Below are 19,503 nucleotides of genomic sequence, written 5' to 3'. Positions count from 1 at the left end.
TGTGCCCAAAGAAGAAAATTTAACTTTTTTGGGGGAAAGTTCCTTATCTATAAAATGAGAGAAATGGATTAGATGGTTTCTAAAGGATTTGCTAAGTATACTATGGATAGAATACTGGATGCAGATTCAAGAAGATCTGAGTTCAAATTTAGCCTCAGATATTCACTAGCTGTGTAACCCAAAGCAAAATCAGTGAACTTCTCTCAATCTCAATTTCTTCACCTATAAAAGGGACTTCATAACAGATTCTTCCATCAGGGATATTGTAAGGATCAAGTAAGATAACATATGTTGATGACTTTGGAAACTTTAATGTTAGCCATTATCATTATTATTCTAAAGTCCTTCCTCTGTCTAAATAAATCTAAATGAAGACTGAAATTCAAAGTGAACTCACTAAGAATCAATCACAAGCAACCAATCACAGAATCACAGACTTGGTGCTTGAGGAGCCCTCGTCTACCTACTCTAAACTCCTAAAAAAAAAAAAAAGTTGTCAGTTGTGGACACATTGAGAGCAGCATGGCAATAACAACCTGAGGAAGAGGCATCTTAGCAGCCCCTGGACTTTTCTTTGGTTCCTTTTCATGTGACCTCCAGAGAACATAGACCATGGAATCTGATATGGTTTAATGGGTGAAAAAGCCAGACTACATTTAAATGGCAAGTGTAGGCATAATGAATTATTACCTCATTTTATCTTTGCAACAATCCTAGGAGCTAGATCTCATATTATGAGGAATAATAAAAAAAAAAACTGAGGCACTTTGAAGTTGTGATTTGCTAGGGCAACCTGGTCAGTAATTTCACAAAGCTATATTTGAACTAAGATCTTCCTGACTCCAAGTGTAGATTATTCCATGATTTAAACAATTAGCTAATTTAGTTTCCTTAAAAAATACATCCAAATTGGGGCAGGTAGATGGTGCAATGGATAGAATAACAGCCCTGAAGTCAGGAGGACCTGAGTTCAAATTTGACCTCAGACACTTAACACTTCCTGGCTGTGTGACCTTGAGCAAGTCACAACCCCAATTGCCTCAGCCAAAAAAAAAAAAAAAAAAAAAAAAAAGTTCAAATCATCAGGTGAATCAAATTAGTCATTGTATATCTGATCAGACTGAAAGAATATGTTCTACCTATTTGTTTCTATAGGAAAATATGTCCCAATCCCAAACTGCTAATTGGTCTCTTTCTTTAAAATGAATGAGTCTGTTTTAGAGAAAGGAGAACTATTCATTACCTTATTGCCTCTCCCTCAGGATCAGTGGCATTTATTGTAATCAGTTTGGTGTTTATTTCAGCATTTTCAGATATTTGTGCTTGGTACAATGCCTGGGAGAATACAGGAGGTTCATTGACATCTGACACCATAAGAATAAATCCTGCATAGGAACTTTCATTGTACTGTACATTCTGAACAAGTGGCTCAGGATTTTCAGCTTTGATTATGAGATTGTACACTGGCATCGTTTCGAAATCAAGAGGCTGTTGGGAAATAAGCAACAACAAAAAAGTTAATTCATGTTTTCTGCCAGTTGACTGTCCTCCGAAAGATTCAAAGTTTCCTTGTTTCCCTCAAAAACATCACACAACATTATACTATCATATAAGATTCTCAAGTTATCCAGGGATTCATTTCCTTAGGAAACAACTTAATAAATATAAATTATATCATGTCATTTCCGAGAATTCATGAGGGGATGTTGAGGGGATAAAAGATAAGAAAGATTTAATGTTAGTTTACCATGTTCCACTAAAACAATCAGGACCGATCACATCGTGCTTATTAAAAACAACAACAACAACAACAACCCTATATTAAGAAGTGAAGTCAAGTTTGCCTTGCTAGTGAACTTCAGGGACCTGTAATTTCATAAATGTGGATATATCTTCCACCAATACACATTGCAACCCCTCTATACCTCGGTAAATGATCTTTTGGAGTTGCCAAAAAATTCATGACCCTAACCTCTCTGAATTTAGCTAGATTTGACTTTGGATTGCCACCCTACTATTCATTTCTACTGCAGTAATAGAAATCTTTATAGTTTATTAAGAGCTAGTAGAGATTGTATTTTGTTGGCATAACCTTTGAGAACTTTGAGAGGGTTCTATGCTATATTAAGACATTGGTGAAGGATTTTGAATTGTACACTCAGAGTTATCTTCCAAGAAGATAACTGAAAGGTCATCCAGTTTAAGCCTCTTATTTTACAGATGAGGAAACTAAGGTTTAAAAAGCTACAATTAACTTTTGAATTCCTTTAAAGGGAAAATGAAGTTCATGAAAAAAGTTATAATTTAATAAAGTTTAAGTACCAGCATTCAAGTCAAGAGGCAGTGAGTCATAGTGGATAGGGTTCTGGGTTTGGATGCTTACATGTACTGGCTATGTGACCATAAGCAAATGTGTTCCCACACCAATATTTCTCTCCTGGTAATGAAATCACAGGATTTTTATACCTTTCTTTTTCTGAATCACTCTATAAAAGGTTGCCAATTAAAGTACTTTGAATTGGAGGGGGGAATCCAAGAGGGGAGGTATTGGGTACAGGTCCCCATTTAAACAGAAAACTATTATTACTCTTGTTAATTAAGTTGTGTTCTAAATAGGCATGCTTCTGTGTGAAAACAATGTGGCAAATCATAAAATTTCTTTTTAATTTGATATTTATCAGAGTGGGAGAAATTCAGGTAAGGGCTGCCTGACCTGTGATTTGTGTTTTTAAAACAGGGAAAAAAATCAATCCCAGAACCTATGAATCTGTCGGCTTAACTTTCACACCTGGAAAAATACTGGAACAAGAGCACATAACACAAAATACATTGGAAAAGTTTGAGAGGAGGAGGGATGAAGGGGCAATCAGCATGACTTTGTGAAAAACAAGCCTGGGCAAGGATCTACCTAGAGAGAGAAAATCTATACAGACTTTGTTGGAAGACTTTTCAGTTCTGCATAAAAAGTGAAATTATGGTCTTGCCACAGCTCCTATTCTGTACCCAGGTGTTTGAAAGGTCAATTCAATCATTATAATTAATGGACCAGAGTCACCTAAGAAGTGTGACAAACAATGTCCTCCAGGAGTTGACTCTAGCTTTGTTATTATGTCATTTTTCAACAATTGAGAAAATGACAAAATGGAAAACATGATCACTATTTTTATAGACCACATAACTGGTTGAAAACAGGAAGGCTTTGGACTAAACAACTTATAAAATCTCACCCAAAAATTGTTTTTAAAAAAAATTTTACGCAACTTTTAAAATCCTATGATCCTGAGAGATAAAATGAAAACGCAAAAATACCAGACACATTGAGAAAATGATTACTGATAATTATTTCAAAAATTGTAACACATTTAACTTTTATTTTTAAATTGTATGAGCTTCCCCATCTATAGAAACCTATCCTTATCCCTCAGTAGCTAGTGTCCCTTCTCCAAAATTACTTCTTTGTGATAAGTATTTTGAATTTGATTATTTGAACATATTGTTCCCATCCACCCCCACCCACCCCCATAGAATGTAAGCTCCTTTGAAGGAAGGAACTATTTTGGTATGTTTTTCTTCATATTTCCAGCATCTAGCAGAATGCCTGGCTTGGAGCAGCTAGGGTTTTATTGGCAGGAACCCTGGAGTGGTTTTCCATTTTCTTCTCCAATTTATTTTACATATGAGGAAACTGAGGCTAATAGGGTTGAGTGACTTGCCCAGGATCACACAGCTAGTAAACCTCTATGCCAGATTTGAACTCTTCTTTCCAACTGCAGGTTTGGAGCTCTATTCACTGCACTACTCAGCTGCCCCACTGAATAAATGAATAAAAGCCCAAAGCATAAATAATCTTGTGACATAGGCAATTATTGTTCCCAATTGCTAATGGATAAATTAAAGATTATTATAATCTCCATTTGAATAAAGAAATTGAGATCTCAAAGAGATCTCAGAGAGATGTTCAGAATTACATAGCTAATAAATGTAAAATCAAAATTCATGATTCTGTACAAAATATTGTACTCTAATATGTCCTCATTTATAGTTCTGCAGTTTTGATGGGAGAGGGAGATTTCAAGAGGTTTATGGGTGAACTCACAAGGATTATAACATCTTCCTACTCCTAATACCTACTCTTTAAAACCTCGGGAACTCAGTGGATTGATAATTTCAAGTACTGTCATTTTTTTTATATTGGTTGGTTGCTGAAATGGATGGGTTGTGTACATCTTTAGTGTGAGGATTTTTCATGGATGCTTATCTACCTTATCTGATTCATTCTACTCTCACTTCTAGCTCTGAGAATTGCAGCATGTGCAATGGTCACACCCTAATAAACTGTCTCTTCAGATGGGTTAAACCAGGTTGAGTGTGTACCCCAGTAGATGAAGACTTCCTCCAGTAGAATGGATGGATGAGAAAAGTTTGTTCCAATGGCCATGAAGGCAGCTGAAGCAGATGCTACGGAGCTCTTAGAGCTTAGTTAGATATCAAAGATGTCAAAGTTATCTACAGCATGCTGGGCCATTGCCACTGTCCTGCCACTAGATTTCAATGATTCTGGAAGAGAGAGTAAGACTAAAGAGTGAGGCAACTCTGCCTTGGTTAAATTCAATTCATAAGCAAGTAAAGACATTACCCATGATCTCATCGATCCTGTTCAAAAACAAAGGAGAAACAACAATAATTTTGCAGATGAGGAAACTAAATTCAAGAGAAGTCAAATGACTTTTTTTTTTTATTACAACAGCATAATCAACTATCAGAAATCTAAAGTTCTGATAAAACTTGCTAGCCATGGTGCTGAAAGGGCTCTCTCCTCAGTCATTCCAATCCCTGAGCCCTGTGTCAACCCAAGAGAACTTCTCAAAAGAATGGTCCACCAATGAGTAGTTATTGCTTTGGAAATTAGCAGCACATTCCTGGTGGGCATTGCAGGTCTGCGCCAGTTGATTAAAAATAATTACTTTTGGGATTTAGGTCACTGAGTCCTATCCTCTTAGTCCCTGGCCCCTAATTTCTGTATATCTCATTTCAGATAGTTGTCACTGGTCCAATATAGTTATGCTATGTCTTCAGTGTGACTTGAAAAATAAGGTTGCCATGTGGTGTTCTCCCTTCTTATAGGTCCTTTGTGGGTGGATGGGTGGGGAACAGAGGCAATCAGAACTTGGTCCTTGACTATCTAGTCCACTGGAAGGTCAGTGGCTTACAATGAGAGTTGACCATTATACTGGTCTATCCTATCCAGGAAACTATGGGCTGAGATTTACCCTTAGCTGTCAGTAGAATAAATAGACAAAAGGGGAAACCATGCTTAGAACTAATGTTAAGGTCTATCCTTTTTCATGTATACTACTGCAGACATCATCCAAATTAGGACTCTGTGAATAGTACTATACATTTATTTACATCTACATTCAGATTTTGCAGGGAAGACATTACCATAAAGCATGTTTTCTGCTCTAGTGGATCACAGTTCTCCACAATAATAACTCAAAAAATCTAGTGCCTTAAGGTTTTTAACACATATTGTAACAAAAGTATGTTGTGCAAGTATTAGTATCCCCATTTGAAAGATGAGGAAACTTCTAATGAAGTCACATACTAAGTATCAGGCTGTGAATTCAAGTTTATTGAAATCAAATTCTCTTTTTTTCCCATGACACAGTATTTCCTCTTATTACAATAAAAAATAGACCTATTCATCCATGAAAACAATTTGATCCAGTTAAAATAGATCATTTACCTTGTTTATCTTGACATATCCTGCATTGGTAATGGGATCAGTGTCAATCACAAGTTTTCCATCAAGGTCTTCATTAGTAAAGGTATATAGGATTTTGGAACTCCCAGTTAATGGTTCATCTGCATCTGTGGCCTGGATGGTAAGAATTGTTGTTCCAACAGCAACATTTTCATCAACAGTAAGACTGCCATACTAGGAGGGAAAGAAAGATAAACATATGAGAATGCTTACAGAAAGCATGACAGAAGATACTATATTCATGCACTAATTCATGCATTCAACAATCATTTTATTATGCACTGACTTTTACATAGCAGTGTCCTAGGACACTGCTAAAATAGGATCTAAAAAAGAAATATAAATATGACTCATATGATCCCAATGTATATAGAGCTTACACTCTGCCAGAAAAATATAATACATAAATAAATATGTAACAACACTGCAATAACTATAAAGTAAATAATACCATAGGTTCAGGAGAAAAAGTGTTAACTATGATATAATGGAAGGAAATATCATTTCTAACAGGGAGGATGTGGAATGAGATATTATCTGAGCTCATTCTTAAGAGTTGGGTAAAATTTCAATAGAGAGAAATGGGGATGGAGGATTCCTGAAACAGCAAAGTCCTGAAAAGGATGAAAATGTCAGGTGATGAGTAGTTCAGGTTAGCTGCAGTTTGGATTATAATGTCTACTAATTTCCAAGTGAAAAACTTGCTTCACTAGTTTCAGAAGACAAGAGATAGAACTAATGATTCAGTAAAAATAAATAAATAATGAAAAAGCTAAATGATCCAGGCTAAGGATCTCAATCCAAATCCTAGGACTGTCATTTGCAAAAACAAACAAACAAAACAAATGATCAAATGATTGGATATTCAATGAGACTGAAAGTTTTATTTATTTTTTTATTGGGGTATCCATTGTGTCTAGTCTATAATCAATTCTGTTGCATTTCTAACTACTCCAAAACTTCTCAAAAATTAAAATCTCCTTTTAATTTTGACTAAGTTGAGTTGTTAAATTTGTCAGCTGTGATCTTCCTGTCACTTATTAAAGAATTATGTTCAACTATGATCCCAAAATATAACAAATGAGCCCCTAAACAGCTTTTTAAAATGATGTGTTAACAGCTCATTTAAATGAAATGTTGAATAATACCAAGTTTCAAATCTACTAATAAAAATGATCATCTATATCTTTCTAGAAGCATTAAATTTGTTTTTCCTTTTTTCCCTCACCTCACCCAGTTCTACAAAAATTTGCAAATGGCTTATGGATATTTTATTTTAAGCCATAAGATTATTGGTTTTCCTTATATTTTTTCTCTTACATGACAGTTATTATCAAATGGGCTTAAATTGCCAGTGTTCTATAGGAAGGATTATTTCTTACCACAATTTACAGTGATTTTGCAAAGCAAAATAAAATTATTTTACCATTATATAGATGATATTCTTTTAAAGTCTACCAAAGATGATATTTTCTGAATAAAGACTATTTTATTTATTTTAATTTGTACTATATATGCTTATTTAAAATATGTTGACTATATATATATATATATATTTCAATATAGCTCAAAAATCTTTAATACACTGAAAGGGATTGTTCTAGTCTTCTATTATGGTGGAATTTTGTATTATCAACTAGTCTGTGAAATAAATGGATTCAAATTCCAGTAGAGTAACTAGAATCCTTCTTTGTGTAATATAATAGCATTTAGCACAATGGGTTTGGACTTGATTGTGTTTTTGTTTAGTTTAGTTTAGTTTAGTTTTCTTAAGACTAGGTTTCCCCATCTCCCCTAGAATGGAATTAGAAGAGTTACTAGGGGTCCAACTGTCATTGGATTTTGATCTGCTATATTTCTAATTTGTGTTGATTTATCTCTCTTTAAGTGACCTAAATCTAGTGCTATCCTATTCTCCAGAGCTCATCATATTGATGCTGAACTTAGTGCAGAAGCCTAATAGTCATTGCTCACTGCAGGTTACAACTTTTGAACTTGAGATTCTCTCACTTCAGCTTCCCTAATAGTTAGAATTAAAAGTATATCCCACTATGTCCAGTTTCCAAATTTTCCACTGAAAAGAATTCATGTGTTCCTAGTGTGTTTACTATAGTCAATGTGTTTACTATAGTTAACTGCTATATCTGGGTTTTCTCTTATGTGTGTGCATATGTGTGTGTGTGTGTGTGTGTGTGTGTGTGTGTGTGTGGTTTCAGGATGTTTCTTTATCCCACATTTTGCTCCAAAAATCATTGTCAATCGGTAAATAAAAAGATATGGTCCAGCAAATACTCACATCATTTTTTTCAAAAATGGGGATCTGGTCATTGATATCAATAACGTTTATTGTCACATCACAGATTGTTGTGAAAGCTGAAAATCAAACAGAGCAATGTCACCTAAAATTTCTGTTGAAAATCCCTTTTCCCTAACCATTAAGGAACAACCAGATTGCAAGGGTATAGAAACTAACAGAACTTCCTTACCAACAGGCAACACTAATTTTGTGTTCCTTTGGCACAGTGTAAACTTTTTATAGTGTTTGGGGCGATTCACAAATTAACTCAGAATTTCTGGATGTTGGACATAGAATGGTTCCACCCAATATCTGGGTGAGGCAAGAGAACTATAATAAAATGAATTTACATATCCCATTTATACAATTTGATTTTAATGACATGAGAAGGAGAATTGGACCCAGGAAATGGAGTGGAACATTAGTAAACCTAAAAAGGCAATCCTATCTTTGTTTATAGTGAGGAGAGAGTACTTCTGCTACTATATGTAAGTTAGGGAATTCTCCCTGATGGTCTGCAAAAAGAGAATAGGGCAACAAGGAGAGATATCTCTTTCTTCATAAAGGATATCTCTCCTAGACCAGAAAGGGAAAAACTAGACAAAATGACTGACTTTTTGTTTATGTTCTCCCTTGGGCTCTGAGAATAGCATTTATGTTGTGAGCATCATTCTCTTCAGTGATTAAAAAAAATCACAGAGCAAATGTGACGATGAATACAAACCATTCACAACCAGGTCAATGCAGGAAACCACTTCTGAATTCTCTTCTGGATTTATGAATCAGAAGGTACTAACCTGGATCTGACACTTGCACTTTCAAATGATACTGAGGTGTCTCTTGCTTTCTTAAAGATGCTTTAATTAGCTGGATAATTCCATCAACTGATTGTATAAGGAAGATACTATTACTTGGAAGCAAAGGACTCTGATCCACAATTTTGTAGTGTAAAAAACTATTAGAAGTGTCTTTTTGATCTATGTCATAGGCATGGAAAACTCCAATATTGCTACCTATAGAAAAGAAAAGACAGTGAGTCAGTTGGAGTGCTTCTCAGGCAGAAAACCAATCTATTTTACCTATAAATATAATGGATATTCTCAAAGTCAAAGCCAAAATATATTTAATCAAAATTTCAAAATAGGGAGACTATACTATATGTGAGTGATAATAATCGATATTGCTTTAGACTATTTAAAATAATTAGGCAGTATAAGATTGAAATATTTCTATAGAATAGAAAAGATGACTTGTGAAGGAAAATATACATCTTCAGAGAAAGAGAAGACAGCTTAGTATGGTCATACACATATATGAACATATATTCGATATGAATGTATAGTATATACATGTATGTATGTTATGGTTATAGATATCTGTGTATATGTATATATATATGTTTATGTATATATTTTTGATTATAGATATCTGTGTATATATGTTTGCATATACATGTTTTATATATGTATATATATATGAATTTTTATATACACACATATATAATTTGCACATAATTGTAATTTTGTTGGGAAGGAGAGGAAGGAGGGAAAGAATCAAGTAAAAATTACACAGAAGAAGACAAAAGAAAACCTATAAGGATGTATGTATATTATGATTATAGATATCTGTGCATACATATGTATATATGTTTGCATATACATGTTATATATATATATATGAATGTTTATATACACACATATATAATTTGTACATAATTGTAACTTTGTTGGGAGGGAGAGGAAGTGGGGAAAGAATCAAGTAAAAATTACACAGAAGACAAAAGAAAGCCTATAAGGAAGCAAAGATAGACAGCTCTGAACACAATGTATAGTATTTATTATATAAGCTTTCTTGAAATGGAAATCTATTGCCTTACATTTTGAATATTCTTTTATGTTCTGCTGTGCGCATGGCATTTTTCTACTTTGTTTTAAATTTTAATAAAGTTTTAAATAAATGAAATTTTTAAAAAATTTAATAGTGTATACCAAACAAACTGTGGAACTAAATTGAAGCAATAAATATTTGGAAAATATTGAAAATTAGTTTGGGATTTCCAGTTCAAGTGACCAACAAAATAGAATGTAGCGAGCTATCGTCTCCAGAAGCTGCTGGATCGCTCTCTGGGAAGAGATCTGCTGTGTCTACTCAAATCTCTCAGACACAAAATGCGAAGGTCTGGTCTAGCTCTTCTTGTCAGGATAAGCAAATGTCCTTGCCCCACGTTGGGCGCCAAATGTAGCGAGCTATCGTCTCCAGAAGCTGCTGGATCGCTCTCTGGGAAGAGATCTGCTGTGTCTACTCAAATCTCTCAGACAGATTCTTCTTCCTGTAACGAACCGTTGTCTCCAGGCAGTTGCTGTTAACTCTTGTCCAAAGAAGTGACTTCCCTTCCTGCAGAGAGCCCCGTCAAGCCTGATGCAATTCAGAGTCCTCTTCTTGAATCCTGGCTCTGAATCTCCTCCAGCTCTTATCCTTCTCCAGGCCGATCTGCTCTCTGCGCCCAGTGCTGTCTCTTTTATCCTCCCAGAGAATGGGTGTGGGATAATGCAAGGGCTTCTGGGAAGAACCACCCCAGCCAATGAGCTTGCCCCCTCTCTCAAGTCATCCTGAGTTCTCACCTTGTAATTGTCCAGAAAACCTGAATTCTCACCTTGTCACTATCCAGACAACCTCAGTTCTCACTTAGTAATCCTAACATCTCCCCCTTTCTTTTGATTTAGAACATAGGACAGTCATGACCTTGAAACATAAATCCATCAATATGGGAAGTATTACAGATAATTACATAAATTACATAAGCACATAGTAACATAGTAACATAACACATGCTAGAAGTATATAACATAATCAAATAATCATAAATTGAAAATTTATAAATGTCCATAAGTCCATTGTCCATTATTCTCATCTTGTGTGAGGAAGTCCAATGATTCCTGCTGGTTTTTAAAGTTCTTTAACAGTCTTCTTATTATCCATGCTCTTTCAGTGTCAGATGTTTCTTAGATCTTCTCCTTTATTTTGAGGTCTTTCTCTTTTTCTGTCTCTCTCTGATGGACAAGGTGAATATGACTAGTTGGCACCCATCTGATTCCTTTTCCTGCTGAAGAAATACAAGCAAACCCTCTCTCCCAGGCAGTTAACCTATCTAATTACCTTCTATTTACCACTTTCTAAATATCTTCTCATCATTTGGCAATTACATTGGAATTGTTTGCACTGGATACAGCCATGTTGGTTTAAAAGGCCTGTATTCTCCCCAAGTGTAATCCATTTTTGCAATCTGATTGCCTTTTGGCTGACTGATTGGGTAATCCCTTTCTGCCATGTGATTGCTTTTCTGCTGGTTGATTAAATCAGAGTCCTGGCCTTCTAAAGGTTCTTTGGGTGTAACATCAGCTGCCATCATGCCCCAAGTCTTTTTTGCCTGGGGCCCTGGACCTGGGCCCCTCATCCCATTTCCCTGAATTATTCTACACTCTGATGCCCAATGGAGTCCTCTGTTGCATTTTGGACATGGGGTTTTAGGTCTTCTTTCACCCTGTCTTCTCACTGTATCTCCATACCTACACTGAGCTCTTAGATGCCCAATTTTTCCACATTGAAAACATCGCAGAGTTTCTCTAGAAGGCCCTTGCCAGGAGGGACCCTGCCTTTCCACATTCATCATTGTCCGGGTGTAAAAAGCATTTGTTCCCACTGTAGCACAGTGTCTTATGATCTCCTCTAAAGGAGCATCTTTGTCTAATCCCCATATAATTCTTTTGCAAATCTCATTGGCATTTTCCTTAGCCAGATGTCTGGTCATTATTTCTGTAGCTGAATTTTCTCCAATAGTTCTTTTGACAGCAGTTTGCAAACGTCCCACAAAATCTGCAAAAGGTTCATTGGGACCTTGCTGTATTTTAGTGAAAGCCTCTCCACGATCTTTCTGTCCAGGAAGGACACCCCAAGCTTTTATTGCAGCCTTAGCAATTTGTTCATATATTGTCATGGTATAATTAATCTGTTCCGAATTCTCTCCATACTGACCTTCACCAGCTAAGTGCTCAAAAGTGAATTGTGTGTTAACTCCTATTTCCAAATTGCATCTGACTTGAATTTTACATAATTCATGAAATTCCGCAAGCCATAATAAATTTTCTCCAGGTTCCAGGCATATCCTTGCTATGGATTTCCAATCATTTGGGGTTAGGACTTCATAAGACAAACCATCTAGTAACATTTTAACATAAGCTGATGTAGCCCCATAAAGGGTACAACCTTTTTTCAAATCTTTAATCTTATTCAAATCTAAAGGTGCATATCTTCTCCTTTTATTACCTACAGAGTCAATCTCTTCAATCACAGGATATGCATGTATAAAATCACTTATATCCTGTCCTTCTCTCTTAGCTTTAACCAATGCTTTTTCTAATCTTGTCATAGGCTTAGGCTGCTTCACAGGCAATTCTGTTTGTGTTTCTGCCTCTTCCCCTTCTCCTTCTTGCTCCACCCCTGAAGGGTTAATTGAAGGAGGAGATGGGAGGTGCTCCTGTTGCTGTTGCTCAGAATTGTACTTAACTTCATTGTTATCTGATTCATCCTTTTCACCTAGTTTAGTTGACACTTCCCCATTTTGCTCCTTCATCTCTTCCTTTAGAATAACATTTTTTAAAGCCATTTGGATTAAATTGTAGGTATGAATTGTATCTTTGGAAACTGAGTTTGGTCTGGAACCAAAGGGTAAAATGTCACAAAGGTAATTGTACTGTTCACCTAATTGCTCTCCTACTAATTTCCACTCATCTGGATCCAATTCTTCTTCCAGAGAAAAAGAAGGACATATGACCTTCACAGTTCTTAAAAGTTCAGTAATTTCCTCTAAAATTATAATCAAGCCTTGGCTTTTCATAACCTTGATGATGCTCTCTAAACATTTTCCTTGAACAGAAGGTGTTTGCCCCATTTCACTATAAAGAGATTCCTGGTTTAGCCCTTAACAAGTTGAGTTCCTTATTTATCTATTAGCACGCTCACTTAATCTTTAACAAAGTTTCCTCGTTACTCACGGTTCTGGGTCAGAGAGACTGAGATCTAGATCGGAAGCTTTTCCACTGGAATCAGGACCGTGTCTGTCCCTGTTCGGGCGCCAAATTGAGAAGGTCTGGTCTAGCTCCTCTTGTCAGGATAAGCAAAAGTCCTTGCCCCACGTGTGGACGCCAATTGTAGTGAGCTGTCGTCTCTAGAAGCTGCCGGATCGCTCTCTGGGAAGAGATCTGCTGTGTCTACTCAAATCTCTCCGACAGATTCTTCTTCCTGTAGTGAACCGTTGTCTCCAGGCAGTTGCTGTTAACTCTTGTCTTTAGAAGTGACTTCCCTTCCTGCAGAGAGCCCCGTCAAGCCTGATGCAATTCAGAGTCCTCTTCTTGAATCCTGGCTCTGAATCTCCTCCAGCTCTTATCCTTCTCCAGGCCGATCTGCTCTCTGCGCCCAGTGCTGTCTCTTTTATCCTCCCAGAGAATGGGTGTGGGATAATGCAAGGGCTTCTGGGAAGAACCACCCCAGCCAATGAGCTTGCCCCCTCTCTCAAGTCATCCTGAGTTCTCACCTTGTAATTGTCCAGAAAACCTGAATTCTCACCTTGTCACTATCCAGACAACCTCAGTTCTCACTTAGTAATCCTAACAATAGAAGATTAGACGTTTTCTCTAATCTTCTTAAATCTCTCTAAAATGGGAATTTGCAACAGCAATATAGTAATTTCAACAGTCACCATTGTCTAGGATACTAAGAAACAAAAAGGTAAAAATTCAGTGGATTAACGGTAGAGAAAGCATTAGACATTAGGGATTATTCCCTAATCCTTAAGGAGCATTTATTCAGCACTTTTCCCCTCACTACCCACTACAATCCCAGCAGCAAGGCTGCACAAACTGATCAGCAACAGGACTCAACTCTGCATTTTTCCGGATCCTTCCTCGATGCAGATTTCCTATGCCTCAGAAAACCAAACTTTAAGTAGCATAAATGTTCTCAAGCCATGATAGCTCCAGAGGCAACATTCTGTGCTGCAACTGAACTCATCCTTAATGGAAGAAGAAAGGGAACAAGGCAGGATTTGTGTTCAAATTTACATTAAAGCAAAATTCTATGTGCTGACTCCTACCCGCAGTGCCATGGAGATTCAAATTTCAAATGATAGACATTTTGCTCAGGCTATGATAGTGGCATGAAAGTGATCAGTGCCACTGGGTCAAAGAATAAAAAGAATAGGAGCAGAACACATGGTGGGGTGAGAAGAGTGAAGTGGCACTCCACTAAGCCTGAGGGAAATAGCCCAACAGTCAGCTGAAGCCAGTTGGGTTACTCCATAAGTCATTTGGAGCACAATTCTAGGCTTCTGACCCAGTGTGGAAGGAAATTTGAGATGCTTTAAGATCTAGCCTCCAGGGAAACTTCCATGAGAGAAGACTGGATCATAAAGTGAGCAAAAGAGAAAAATAAGGGGAAAGGCTGAAAAATAAAAGTAGTTATTAACCAATAGAGGAGACATTAATAACAGAAGGAAATGTGTCCTCCAGAGTTAATAAAGGTTTTCAGGCATCTCTGAATATATCTTGCAAGATAAAGAAAATGATTCAATGTTGAGGCAGAAGATTGTAGATTCTGAAAAAAAACACATAAAACCACAGTCTAATATTCCTAGTTTAAAAGACAAATAATTGTAAGAGTAGAATATGCATATACTTTAACTACCTGCCATCTAGGGGAGGGGGTGGATGGAAGGGGGAAAAGTTGAAACAGAAGTTTGTGCAAGGGTCAATGTTGAAAAATTATCCATGCATATGTTTTGTATATAAAAAGCTATAATAAAAAAAGAGTAGAATATACAGCCTGCATAGGAAAAAAGTAATTGGTAGAATAGAAAATTTTGAATCTGTGATGGAAACTCTCACCAAAGACACAAAAGAGAATAACAAGTAATAAGTTTAAGTAAAAAGTAATAAAATTAAAAATAACACATTCTCCATAAAAGTAAAACACATTAATCTCAAAGACAAAATGCTCAGAAACAACTTAAGGAGTATAGAAGAATAGGACAAGTTAAAAAAAATAATAATCTGAACACCATAATGCAAAAGTTAATACAAGAAAATTATCCATAATTTTCAAACACAAAAATCAAAGTACAAATCAAAAGAATCCATAGATAACTCCCAAGGATAAAAAAAAATCCAAGGGGATGCAAATTACAAAACACATAATGATTAAACTAAACAATTCCATTGAGAAACAACAAATTCTGTTAGCCATCAAGAGAAAGACCTTAAAATATAAAGGAAAGGAAATTGAAATAACACAAGACTATTCTGTATTCACAAAAAAAACCCTTTCTTTTAAAGAAAAAGAGCACGTAATAAAAATGTGTCATTTGAAAGTTTTGATATTCCATAACAATTGATCACAAAATCAAATTGATGTGGTGCCTGTATAGCCCAACCATTCACTAAAATCCCAGGTCTACAAGCAATTTTTCACAAGTTTTTGTTTTTGATTGCTCTTTACTACAAAAATAATGCTTTTTCTGGGATAGTAAGATGGAAAGCAAAAAGTAAATAACTCCTTTATTAATTGATGAGAAAATATTTCTTATACAGATCTACAGCAATTTCAGAATCCAACATCATATTAGAACTTGAACATAAACCTACTGCCTAATTTCCTCTAGAGAATGGAACTGTTCTGCTTTTTGTCAGAGGAGCTGATAAAACAATGCAATATAATGCCATAGGGGAAATTAGGGGCAAAGAGAAGAAGTATTTTTGTTTTTCACAGGAATCTTTTTTGTTAATGATGGTATTGTTAAAGTAATAGCCTAAGATGATTTAACTGTGATATTGACAGAAAACTGGAGGGTAGAAATTCTATGATTAAGAGAAATATTTTAAATGACCAACAGGGTGATTTCAGAAAGACCTGGAAAGACTTACATGAACTGATGCTGAGTGAAATGAGCAGGACCAGGAGATCATTATGTATTTCAACAACAATACTATATGATGATCAATTCTTATGGACGTGGCCCTCTCCAAAAATGAGATGAACCAAATCAGTTCCAATAAAGCAGTAATGAACTGAACCAGCTACACTCAGTGAAAGAACTCTGGGAGATGATTATGAACCACTACATAGAAGTCTCAATCCCTATATTTTTGTCTGCCTACATTTTTTATTTCCTTCATAGGCTAATTGTACACTGCTTCAAAGTACAGCAAAATAACTGTTTGGACATGTATACATATATTGTATTTAACTTATACTTTAACATATTTAACATGTATTGGCCAACCTGACATCTTGGGGAGGGGGTGGGAGAAAGGAGGGGAAAAATTGAAACAAAAGGTTTTTCAATTGTCAATGCAATTTTACCTATGCATAAATTTTTTGTAAAAATTAATTTAAAAATTAATTTTTTTACAAAGAGAAAAATATTTTACAGTAAAGAACTGGAAACTGTCCAGTTGATTCCTTAATCCATTGATTAAGGAATAGTGAAACAAGTTGTTATACATAGATATAATATTACTCTGCTGTATCAAACAATAAATATAATTAGTACAAAGAAGCATGGGAAGACTTATGAAAACTGATTCAAAATGATGTAAACAAAATCAGGGAAACAATATACTTAATGTTTACAACAATGAAAATGGAATAACAAGTTAACCAAAACTGAATGCTATGAAATTACAATGATCAAGCTTGGGTACAAAGAAGAGATATGAGATGATACTTCACTGCTTTCTTTGCACAAGTAAGTAATTGTGGATATAGGACACTACATACAACATCAGGGTTTTTTTTAATGTTTTGATTAGTTTTACTCAACTATATTTTTCATAGAATTCTTTGTAACAAGGAATAATTCTCTGGGAGAAGGAGAAAAGGAGAGATATGTAGAGTATCATAAAAACATTTACAAATATTTAAAGAAAACTATTTTAGAGTTATCAAAGGATGGATCATATTTAAACGGACGAAAATCTTACTCTATTTTCTACTACAAGTACATTTCTATCACACCATTTCCCCCATGAATTTGAAGCTGTAAATGAAAATAGCAAATAATTTAGCAGGGACCAATAAATTAAATGTAATTTTCCTTCTTAAAATAAGGTCATTCCTTACCTATTTGCTCATTCTCCTGGACTTCAAATATTGTCTCTGAAGCAGGGCAAATAGGGGGATTGTCATTAATGTCTTCAACTTCAACATAAATTTCCAATGGTTTTGCTAGTGGATTTCCATTATCATCCTTTGCAACTGCATAGAAGACATACTAAAACAGGAAAGTAAAAGTCAGGAAAAAATATCCAAAATTCATTCTTGTAACTCATTCTGAATAGCAAAGTAAATGACTATTTTCTTTTATCCATTTGGATGCTGTTTTCTTAGACATGGACAATAAGAAGGGCAAATGAAAGGATTTGATTTTGAAGAAAAGAAATATGCTTGTTGAAAGTTAATAGCATATTATGAAGAAAAGAAGAAAGAAGAATGGAGTTGAAAGGAGGAAAGGAAAAAGAGAGAAGGAGGAGGGCAGAAGAGAAGGAAGGAGGAGAAAAAGAGGAAGAAGGAGGCAAAGAAGGAAAAAAGGAGGCAAAGAAGGAAAAAAGGAGGCAAAGAAGGAAAAAAGGAGGAAGAAGAAAGGAAAAGAAGGAAGAAGGAGGAGGAGAAGGACTTTGGTTTATATAGTACTTAAAGGTTTGCAAAGCACTTTCTTTACCTGTGTTTTCCTCAATGAGCCTTACAATAATTGTGCTATCTTCATTTGACAGAGGAAGAAGATGAGGAAAAGAAAAGTTAAATGACTTTCTGGAAGTCAACTAGGTGGTAATTGTCTAAGGTTTGAAGTCAGACAATTGAAATTAGTTCTTCCTGATTCCAAGTCCCAAACTCTATCCTATGATTGTTTATTGAATATAGAATGCTTTGTTTGTTGAATAAAATCACTGTTGCTATCATCTGTGCACATGTTTTAAAACTGGGTCTTGCCATGGATGACCATTTCACACTTACCGATTCCTTTTCTTCTCTGTCCAAGGGTTGAGTCACATAAATAATTCCATAATGGTCAATGGAAAATGGGAATCGAAGTAACTTCTCCTTTTCAACTAAGGAATAGTGAGCTCCTGGTTCATTCCATTGCACCTAGAGACCCCCAACAATAAAAGGCAGTTTGTGAAATTTATACAAAGATTCATAGTCATCAATTTAGAAATGTTCTGGGATCTTAGCCTTGGGTTCTCACACTAGAGATGAGAAAGCCAAGGCCCAGAGAGGTCTTATGAGTTAAGATAGCATGGGTAGCAAGCAGCAGTGGCAGAACTTGATGCCAAACTCTCTAATTCCATCCAAATAAAACACTATTTCCATCACCCTAGGTCACCTTTTAAATCTGAAAAGCTGCAACTTTACTGTGGCAAGTATTTTTCTACATAAAGTTTTTCCTCTCTCTCCAACTACCAATGTCCTTGCTCTCAAACTACCTTACACTTGCTCTGTATTTTATTTTGCATTTATTTTGTTCACATGAATATTTTAATATGATATCCCTTCTGATGGAATATAAGCTTCATGAGGGCAGGAACTGTTTTGATTTTTATTTTTGTATCCTCAGAATATAGTAACTTAGAATACAAGAGGAACAAGTAGTAAATACTTCTTTATTGCCTAATCATTTTGCTTTTTCAAAAATTGAACAGCTATAGTATTGTTATGGTTTTATATGTAACAACTTACATATTTATGTCTATATGTGTGTACAAATGTAATGACAATTGAATATTTAACCTCTAACCACAGGTGTTCCAGCACTGAGTTCAGTGCCTGGTATATTGTAGGTACTTAATAAGTCCTAATTGAATGACTTAGAAAAGTTTTCACCTTTCAAGTTTAAATTGTTAGAATGGCAGGAGTGGATATGTTTTCAAAAGTATTTTTCCCACAAAATAATATTATCTTACTCACCTAAAATATGTAGTATTTGCCCTGTCTCCCCTCCACCCCATTCTTCTATGTTGGAACTCTTAACTGATGTTCAAGAATTTATATCCATCTGACATCAACATAAAAGACAAAATGTTCTCTGTGACGGACAAAATTTAAGGATTGGAGCATTGGCTTACTACAAGCTTCCAAAATTCACCACAGAAGATGAATTAAAAAAACAACAGAGGACAGTTTGAACTGTTCTTCTCGTAAATAATACAAATCTGTCCCCAAAATGTTTAGTCTTGAAAATGTTGGGATAAGGTGTATGCCAAATTTTGGAGAAGGTCTTTTGAAATGGATAAGAAAATTCAATAGCATGGGCCTTGAAATATTCTATATATTCAAAAGACTTGTTGGACTAATAATGTCCTTTCTGTCATTATATTACCACCCTATTCTTTCTAAT

At 35.4% G+C, this 19,503-nt stretch overlaps 1 protein-coding gene across 1 annotated transcript in view; it reads right to left on the bottom strand.

Moving 5' to 3' along the window:
- The window catches only part of CDH17 (cadherin 17), a 69,048-nt gene that overhangs the window by 15,760 nt on the left and 33,785 nt on the right, over positions 1-19,503 (bottom strand). The window contains exons 8-13 of the mRNA XM_074269519.1: positions 18,123-18,254; positions 17,232-17,382; positions 8,858-9,073; positions 8,061-8,137; positions 5,747-5,938; positions 1,244-1,488 (exon numbers count right to left, since the gene is read on the bottom strand). Of these exons, the coding sequence (XP_074125620.1) occupies positions 1,244-1,488; positions 5,747-5,938; positions 8,061-8,137; positions 8,858-9,073; positions 17,232-17,382; positions 18,123-18,254 (1,013 nt within the window). The remainder of the gene's footprint in view (positions 1-1,243; positions 1,489-5,746; positions 5,939-8,060; positions 8,138-8,857; positions 9,074-17,231; positions 17,383-18,122; positions 18,255-19,503) is intronic.

This window comes from Sminthopsis crassicaudata, chromosome 1, assembly GCF_048593235.1.
Source record: "Sminthopsis crassicaudata isolate SCR6 chromosome 1, ASM4859323v1, whole genome shotgun sequence".
Lineage (NCBI taxonomy): Eukaryota > Metazoa > Chordata > Mammalia > Dasyuromorphia > Dasyuridae > Sminthopsis > Sminthopsis crassicaudata.
Note: the sequence above shows the minus strand (reverse complement) of the source record. Positions and strands in the feature narration are given on the sequence as shown.